Source organism: Pygoscelis adeliae, unplaced genomic scaffold, assembly GCF_000699105.1.
Source record: "Pygoscelis adeliae isolate BGI_AS28 unplaced genomic scaffold, ASM69910v1 Scaffold855, whole genome shotgun sequence".
NCBI lineage: Eukaryota > Metazoa > Chordata > Aves > Sphenisciformes > Spheniscidae > Pygoscelis > Pygoscelis adeliae.
The window spans coordinates 176,380-185,849 of NW_008824727.1; the positions used below are offsets into that span (position 1 = coordinate 176,380).

The window sequence follows — 9,470 nt, forward strand, 5'->3', positions numbered from 1 at the left end:
CAGGCGAGACGCGCTGTCTAGCGCGGGCACGGCTCCCGCGCGGGCTTGGGGGGACTCCGGCCGTGGGAACGCGGCAGCTTCCTGCACTTGGCTGCCCTTCGCCTGGTAAGAAAAATGCCGCCAGGTGTTTTGGCGCTCTTGGGTGGCTCTGCAGAAGTGTGTTTACTGTAGCCTTACCAGAGGTCAGTGAGAAGCAAGCGTTAAGGTTTTTGAGTCTGGTGTGGTTGGAGATGTGGGGTTTTGGCGGTTTTTTTCCCCCTTTCTGTGCCTTAACTGTGATCTACATATGGAAGGTCAGATTTGGTTTTTGCCTCGCTCCCTTCAACTCAGTAGTTTCCAAGCTTACAAGCTAAGGGTAACGCATCTGTACCAGCTGAAGCAGCACAGTATCTTGGTTTCTGTTGGTGAGGATGAAGAGGGTATTAACCCCTTGGTAAGTCAAATGACAAAAAGGGGAAAATGCACTTGTATTATGGGTCTTTCTTAAGACTACTGCGATTACCTTGGCTGACCTTTCTTACCTTAAGTAGCTTGCTCATACGCGGCACTGTTACATTTGACGCCAGGTCTCGGCCGCCTAATGCCTCACGCTTTGCTTATGCCAGACCGTCGTCATTTGTAGGTTAAAGTCTGGAACCTGGAGAAACGAGATGGCGGCAATCCTCTTTGCACACGAATTTTTCCAGCAATACCAGGTAACAAGCCCACAGTTGTATCCTGCCTTACTGTCCACGAGAATCTTAATTTCATGGCTATCGGTAAGTCAAACTGAACTGTAATAGCTTAAGAAAAACATTACGGTCCTTACTCAGATGTAAGGAAGATGAATAGATAGCGCACAAATCAGCACAGAACATCCTGACAGTTTTTCTTTTCACGCGGTTTTTATGTTATTCTCCCAGAGAGATAGTGTGTCTTGCTCTGTCAGCTTGAGAAGATAAACACGTAGGGTTAGCCCGAGTCTGTATATATTACAGTAATAACTTTGATACTTAAAAGGGAAGCACATATTTTTAGCTGATGTCATTTTTCCCCGCCAGTCATTTATTGAACTTGGGACGAAATTTAGCTTCTGTTGCAGTACGGGAGAAAACACAGGTTTTTGTGATACCTAACGTTACGGAGCGATTTTTTTCCAGGCGCTATGTAGAAATCTTTCTTTAAAAGTGCAAAGCCAATTTCCCTTTTTGGATTTAACCGTTCCTTTGTAATATCACTTGCTTAACTTCTGACAGAGTAAGAGCAGTAGTGTTGTGAGGTTACAAGTGCTTTCAGTGAGTCGGTCCCTGCACTGAAATCAAAAAGCTTTCTGTATGTGTGTTGTGGCCGTCCGCTCTGGAACAACTTGCAGGACTGGGGCTGTCGGCAAGCTGTGGAAACAGTGCGTTTTACTTGCTCTTAGGAAATCTCCCTCTAGTCTTTTCACAGCATGTAGTATGTTTCGAATAAGCAAATGAATTAAAACGATAGTTACAATTGGTGGAGGAGAAGGCTTATTCGTAAAACAAAATACCAACAGACTCAAACAAAAGTAACCTGCAAGTGAGGTTTGTGTGTGGAAAGCAAGTTGCACCTTGCTGAACAGTGACATCCTGTGTGCAGTCGGGTGACGGCTCTGAACTGTCATGGGAGTAATCGGGGGCGGTTTGGCACATACTTCCTTGACATGAGAACCCGCGGTAATCCTATTACTTAATACCTTGCTGGCGAGCAAGGTGTTGTCACTGACTGGAGCTGCCCTAACTTACGCTGCATAATACTTCAGGTGTGCCGTATAAGTAACAGTTTAGTCTGTCCCCTTCACCAGGTTTTGCAGATGGGAGTGTTGTACTTACAAAAGGAGACATCACTCGAGACCGGCATAGTAAGACCCAGATCCTACATGAAGGCAGTTATCCGGTTACTGGCCTTGCTTTCCGACAGTCTGGCAAGACAACACATCTGTTTGTGGTGACCACAGAGAACATCCAGGTGGGAAGTTAATTGGAAAAAAATGAGACTCTGACTTGCAAATTGCATTGCCTTCAGAGTCTAGTTCGGAGCGATCCCCAAAACTTTGCATTTCCTCTGTAGTCTTATATGCTTTCAGTGAAAGACTATCCTCACCTGGAGCTGGACACTCATGGTTGTGGATTGCGCTGTTCGTCTCTCAGCGACCCCTCCCAGGATCTCCAGTTCATTGTGGCAGGAAACGAATGTGTGTACCTTTATCAACCAGACGAACGTGGCCCCTGCTTTGCCTTTGAGGGACAAAAGCTGATTGTTCACTGGTATCGGGGGTACCTCGTCATTGTCTCCAAGGACCGAAAGACTTCTCCAAAGTAGGGGTCCTCGGAACAGACAAGTTCTTTTCGCTCTTGCAGCTTCCTGCTTTCCCTCTTTTTCCTCCTTCCCTGTGAAGCTTCGCTCTTGGGGGCCGATTGCAACTTTGTCAGAGGTTGTTAAGATTCATCTGGCCCCGTATATCGGTTAACTTCCGTTGTGAGAGTAGCACGCTCGAGCGTGCTGAATGAGTGGGATTTTTTTTCCCCAGCCCTATGAATTTCTCAGTCTTAACGCGTAGGTGGAATTTGTGTATAAATACATGGTGTTTTGCCTCTGGGTCCGCCATCTAGTTTAATGGCCCAGATGAGCCCCGTTTGTCTTGCTCTCCGGACATCCCTAGTTTGCGTAGGTATCAAGAATTCAAGTTAGGCTCTCCTTGTTTTCTAAAACTTTCTTCTGCTCTCCAGGTCAGAGTTTGCTGGGAATGAGGCACAGAATTCGGACAAACAAGTCCTGAATGTCTACGACTTGTGCAACAAATTCATTGCGTACAGCTCGATCTTCGATGATATAGTGGATGTCTTAGCAGAGTGGGGTTCTCTGTATGTACTGACCAGAGATGGGAAGATTCACGTACTGCAGGAGAAGGATACGCAAACCAAACTCGAGGCATGTAAATCTGTTTTGTTATTAGTGTCTGCCTTATGTCTGCAAGATTGTACTGGCTCTGCAGATTGACAAGTCGAACCATTCAGGTGAGTGAGTTACGTAACAAGTGACCTGATAGCTTTTCAGCATAACCAGTGTTACAAAGCATTCGGCATTTAAAAGCCCCAGCACATGTGTGTGTACAGCACCAAAAAGAAGAAACAACTTGCTTTCCAGGCGTATTTGAACTTTTGTGGGGTGGTATTTCCCTCATACTGCTCTTACCGTGTATTTGACAGATGCTCTTCAGAAAGAACTTATTTGAAATGGCCATTAACCTGGCCAAGAGCCACCACTTGGACAGCGATGGTTTGTCAGAGATTTTCCGGCAGTATGGCGATCATCTGTATAACAAGGGGAACCACGATGGAGCCATCCAGCAGTATATCCGGTAAGCGGGGGTCCTGTGGAGAGTACATGATGGTGTAGTACAGATAGGAGCTACGGAGGCCTTGATTTCTGTTTCAGCCCGGGAATAAAACCAAACCAAACAAAAAAAAAGCGTGATGTGAGGTGAAGATTTTATCAGTGGAGAGAAACATGTCGGTGAGATTAAAAATCTCAGAAAAAGTTGCTTGAAAATCGCTCTGTACGCCTTAGGTTAAAGTTCTCCTCTTTGATCACTTTTTAAGATGAATAATGAAGGCACATTGGGGTGGAGTGGGGCCTGATGATGTTGTTATAAACAAGGGATCCCTCTAGGTAAGATGGGTGATGTGATTTGACCATATATGGCAGCCTTCTTGGAAAATGCTTAAAACAGCTTAATGCTGTTTTAAAACATCTCAGGTTTTTTACATCTCGGAGCAGCCTGTTTTGGGGCTTACTGAAAACTTCAAGCTTGGTCTCTTTAAAATGCCACAAAGTGTTAAGTTCAGGTAGAACTGAAACTTTGGCGTACCGACATCTAGCGAGAGTCGGTGTGTATTTTATTGTCGACTTGCATCGTGTCAGGATAACTGTGTGGGCATGAGCGTTTAATGCTGCCTTTGAGTTATGCGACTGAAATGAAGGAAAACGTAGCTTTTGTTCCCCTTTTTTTTTGGGCTTCCCAGGTAGCTGTGGTCGGAGCGTAGTCCATCTTCTCGCTGCCTCCTGTAAAGGAGGATTAAGTCCTTGTGTGCTGCCAACCATCATCCTGATCGCGGCCTTTGTAGAGGGTTGTTCGCTTTACTCTGTGTGCGGATGGGCGGTCTTATGCCGTAACTAGTTGTTACTTCTGATGCGTAGCTGAGTGGTCCCAAGTGGGTTAGCGCCTGCTGAAGTTAAGGCTTCTCCGTGCTCTGTTGTTAATGTCTCCATTTCTTTTGACTTACCGGGTATAAGGTCTCTTGAACGTGACTCTTCCCTCCCAGAACCATAGGGAAGCTGGAACCATCTTACGTTATTCGGAAATTCCTGGACGCTCAGCGTATCCACAACCTCACTGCTTATCTGCAGACGCTCCACCTGCAGTCCCTGGCCAATGCAGACCATACCACGCTTCTGCTGAATTGCTATACCAAACTCAAAGACAGCTCCAAACTGGAGGAGTTCATTAAGGTATCGGGGGAAGGTGAAATCGTGCCAAGTTGCTATGTCACCATCATAATTAAAAAGGGGTAGCGGTGACATTGTAAGTTGGCTCCTGTGGGCCTGTTGAGAGAGAAGAGAATGGATTTGTCCCTCAGTACCCTTACCTTTGCTCCTTTACTTCCAAGCTCTTGGTTACATTCCCAGTTTGGCTGGCTTGCCTCCCGAGTCTGGAGTGTGCTGCTGGCTTTTGCCAGTGGGACTGGCAAGCTCATGAGAGGCGGTTAGACTACCTCCTTTCCGTACGTGTCACCTTGCCCTTGCGTGAGAGGTACTAAGTTGGCCCTGCTCTGGCTTTCCTCCTCTTACATAAATGATTGCTCCTTGTGGACTGTGGGAACGTTGATGACGGACCATCTTTCCGCTTCTGTTCTTGTAGACGAGTGAGAGCGAGGTCCGCTTTGATGTGGAAACGGCGATCAAGGTGCTTCGTCAAGCGGGGTACTACTCCCACGCCGTGTACCTGGCAGAGAAGCACGCGCATCATGAATGGTACCTCAAAATCCAGCTAGAGGACATCAAGGTGAGAGACGGTATTGCTCCCGTGTTCTTACTGGGGAGAATACCGCTTCTCTAGCCTCCTCTTTAGCGAGAATACCATTTCACTGACTTCTTCCCTGCGGCTACCGTGCTGATGGGACTGCTGAGGCAGCGGTAACCACGCCTGCTGCTGCTCGTGTGTTGGCTTTCCGCTTTTGGCTTGTGCAGTAGACTAGGGGTGGAAATCAGAGGGGCTTATTTGTTCTGTTTCAGATGTGGCTTTTTACAGTGCCCTTTAAGAGGAGGGAGGGTCGTTAGTGAGAGATTGATCTAAATTGCTCTCTCTTTCCCCTGGAGGAAAACAAGCAGGAATAGCGAACTAGGTGCTGATTCAGAGCAAACGGCGTTCAAGGCATACTTGCAGCGTGTCTTTGTTGCCTTCTGTCCTAACCTCAAAGTGGAGAGCAGAGGCCAATGTCAGGTGATTTTTTTTTCTTTTTTTTTTCTTTTTTTTTTCCCTGGCTGCCTCCACAGAACTACCAAGAGGCTTTGCGCTACATTGGAAAGCTGCCTTTTGATCAGGCAGAGAGTAACATGAAGCGGTACGGTAAAATCCTGATGCACCATGTCCCTAAGGAGACCACGGAATTGCTGAAGATCCTTTGCACTGATTACCAGCCGGCGGGAGACAATGAAGGCCCTGGGATGCTAGAAGGAAAAAAGGTAGGGTTTGCCTTGACTGAGAGTCGTTGCTCTCGACGAGTGACTTTGTAGCAAGCGAGTGCTCCTGCGCGCCTTGTGGTGCAGGCCTGATGTTTTTAGGTATAACGAGAAGCCCCGTCCTGGTGTACTGGTAGTCCCAGAGACAAGAGACCGCTTAAAGCTATTGCTCGGAACCGATTCCTGCCGTAGTCGGCATCCCGTACCGTGCTCTATCCGTCGCGTCACAGACTCTGGGAATGAGCACTCCACACGGCAGGGAAGAAGCACCAGTCTGGCTGCGACTGATCTGGGTGCTTGACTTTTTCTGGCTGCGTTACAGGCTAATTCAGAAGAGTTCATTCCAGTCTTTGCAAACAACTCCCGAGAACTGAAGGCTTTTCTGGAGCACATGACTGAGGTGCAGGCTGACTCCCCGCAGGGTGTCTATGACACTTTACTGGAACTTCGACTCCAGAACTGGGCACATGAACAAGATGAGCAGGTTTGAGCTCCTCCAGCTTTGTGTTTTGAGAGGGAGATTTGGTGTCTTTGAATCCTTTTTGCATTCCTGAACCTGCCAACCGGTAACCTTTCCAGATGGGCACTGATAACATGAGGCAATACATATGCTGTGCTGGACAAATGGCACATAAATGGGAAAGCAGCCTGCTAGCTGGGAGAATACTCCTTTCAGTGAGGCCGAGCTTGTTTTGTACGAATCTCATTTAAGAACAGATTGCAGACAATACAACCTCTGTGGGCAGATGTCTCTCCCACAAAAGTAGCTCTATTTGCTTGCCTAGGTCTCTGAGGACGCTGGCTGTTTGGGCAAAAGGAATCATGTCCTATTTGCTAAAAAGGAATAGAGGGCAAACAGCAAAACTGTCGTCCTCTTTGAAAGACCTGTTGGGTCTTAGTGCAAAATGTGCGCGTGCGCGGGGTATGTGTGTGGGGGTATGTGTTGCTCTCCCCGATCTCTCCTCCTTCTCTGTAGATCAAGGAGAAGCTGCACAGTGAAGCCGTCACCCTCCTGAAGAGCGGAAGGTTCAAAACAGTCTTTGATAAGGCCTTGGTCTTATGTCAGATGCACAATTTCAAGGATGGTGTCCTCTACCTCTACGAGCAGGGCAAACTGTGAGTGCTGCTCTTGTCCGTAGAGTCCTGTCCCTCTCCCCACCCCCTGCAAGGATTGCTGAGCCATAAACATCCCTGCCTTACGACGGTAATGACCTCTTTCGTATCTCAAGATGGGAACTGTAGATCATTGCTCAGCTGAAAACATCTTATAGTTAGAGCAGGGCAGTTACATAGAGAGTGAATGACAGACCTGTCTTGGCTTCTGTGTGAATGTCTGGGGATTGCATGGCTGGGTGAAAACCTGAGGTCCCTGGGACAGCTCGAAAGGAGAGATTGTTGCAGCTGCTGAGTCTCTTTCTCCCATAGTTTCCAACAGATCATGCACTACCACATGCAGAATGAGCAGTACAAGAAGGTGATTGAGGTGTGCGAGTTGTATGGAGACCAAGAGGCTTGTCTCTGGGAACAGGCTCTCGGCTACTTTGCGCGGAAGGAGGAGGACTGCAAAGAGTATATTGCTGCGGTGCTGAAACACATCGAGAACAAGAATCTTATGCCTCCGCTGCTTGGTAATAATGACATGTGGCACGCCAAAAACAAACCCCAAAACCCAAACTAGTTTATAGCACGCTCTGTAGATTAGAAATTTGAGAGAAGTATCGAAGTTTGAGCCCACCATTTGAAGCAATAACCCCCTCTATAGGGAAAAGCGATGCCAGTCACAGCTCCCTAATTAGGGAAAAAGATCTGCGGTATCAGTCGTAGAGGTGTCTGTACGTGATTTCTGTTCTGTCAGCGTGGGGAGGTGAAGGGCTTGCTGAAACTCCTGCTGTGCCTCAGTGGAGAAGTTGAAATGGAATCCAATCCACTAGATCCTTGCCTGGCCCCTTTTGATCTGAGCTATCCAAACATGCTCCCGGTCATTCCTTTCTGGAAGAGGTCAAACTGAAATGGAGTCTTTAAACGAGCTCTCCGATTCAGCAAGAATGCTGACTGCCTTTGCTTGTAAGCGGCCTTTTACACAAAAGCTGTCTGTCCAGGTAGGATTAAGTGTAGCTGCAGTTTTTTTTACTTGTGTTTAAACTAACATCTTGGTTGCTCTCAGTTGTGCAGACACTGGCTCATAACTCCACAGCCACACTGTCTGTGATTAAGGATTATCTTGTCAACAAGCTGCAGAAGCAGAGCCGCCAGATAGAGCAGGATGAGCAGAGAATTGAAAAATACCGAGAAGAAACTACAAGGATCCGCCAGGAGATCGAAGAGCTAAAAGCAAGGTGCGGGACTGTGTGCTGCTTGTCTTATAGAGGATAGAACTGTTGTTTTCTGTCATTGAGGAAAAATATACTTTGTCTCTCTTGCCCTTCCGCCTCCTCTCGCTCTCCCAGTCCCAAGATCTTTCAGAAGACCAAGTGTAGCATTTGCACCAGTGCCCTGGAGCTGCCTTCCGTCCACTTCCTGTGCGGTCATTCCTTCCACCAGCACTGCTTTGAAAGCTACTCTGAGAGCGATTCAGAATGTCCTACTTGCATGCCAGAAAATCGCAAAGTGATGGACATGATCCGAGCCCAGGAGCAGAAGAGAGATCTGCATGACCAGTTTCAGCACCAGGTAGGGTAACATTGCCTGTCTTACCAAGTTTAAATAAATAGGGTTTAGATTCATTTACAGATCCCCCGAGGCTGGTAGAGAAGGGTAAGGCTGAAAGTGTTTTGTAAACAAGGTTATGTTGACTGCAAATAATGAGGCGTTAGGCCCTAGGGTGGCTGCGTTATGTGTAGGGCGTAAAGAGTCCTTGATGCTCTCCAAAGATGAAAGAGAAACGATGCTGAAATGGGTTGAGACAGCTGTACAGTTGTACAGAACAAATCAAGGAGAAAGGGGGGGGGGGGGGGGGGGGGGGGGGGGGGGGGGGAAGTTGTACGAATTGGAATGCGGATAGGACGGTGCAGTTGAGGTACACCGAAAGCGTTGCATCTACATTGTGTTTCCGAGGGATGGAGTGGTGAAGTTGAGGATGGGGTATTAGCTAGAACGTGTTAATGCACGTGGAAACGACAGTAGCTGAGGCAGTCACTTCCGTGTTTAACTGTTTGTTACCTTTTTGGTGCATGGCTCCAATGTAGGACTGAAACAAGAGGTGGAACGGCCAGTGGCAAAAAACCCTAGCAGAGGAGGCCGCTGATGCGGCACTTGCATTGAACTAGCAGAATAGCCAAGGAGTGACTTGGGCCACTGGGTCTCTATCTAATAAAGAGGCTGTAAGCGCAGGGGGTGAAAGGGGGCTGGAGGCTTTTGCTGATGCCGCTGCTTTGTGTCCGGCAGCTCAAGTGTTCCAACGATGGCTTCTCCGTTGTAGCCGACTACTTTGGTCGAGGCGTCTTCAATAAGCTCACCCTCATCACGGACTTGCCCTCGGGAAAGGCGGCTACGACTATTGAGGCTGGCCTGCAGCGGGAGCTGCTCGTCCACACCAAGCGCAGTACCTGACTCCGTGCCGTGTCCCTGCCCGCCCTCTCGGGTTGTACGGGGTTTCCCCCCCCGTGTCCTCGGGCAACCTGGACGCGGGCTTCACCCTGATCTGTCCCTCAGCCCCCCAATAAACCGGACTAGCTGAGCGGTGCGCTGGGTGTGCGGGCCCGCCCCGGGCGCCGGGTCTGAGTGGC

General features: G+C 48.3%; 1 protein-coding gene across 1 annotated transcript; it reads left to right on the forward strand.

Moving 5' to 3' along the window:
• Nucleotides 1-286: 286 nt before the first annotated feature.
• On the forward strand, nucleotides 287-9,421 carry VPS11 (vacuolar protein sorting 11 homolog (S. cerevisiae)). The gene is made up of 15 exons (XM_009323391.1): nucleotides 287-433; nucleotides 623-758; nucleotides 1,808-1,971; nucleotides 2,074-2,321; nucleotides 2,733-2,934; nucleotides 3,213-3,364; nucleotides 4,329-4,515; nucleotides 4,925-5,068; nucleotides 5,560-5,748; nucleotides 6,068-6,229; nucleotides 6,722-6,861; nucleotides 7,171-7,373; nucleotides 7,910-8,081; nucleotides 8,193-8,415; nucleotides 9,130-9,421. Exons 1-15 carry the CDS (start codon nucleotides 287-289, stop codon nucleotides 9,292-9,294), a joined length of 2,634 nt encoding a protein of 877 aa, XP_009321666.1. The 3' UTR covers nucleotides 9,295-9,421.
• Nucleotides 9,422-9,470: the final 49 nt, after the last annotated feature.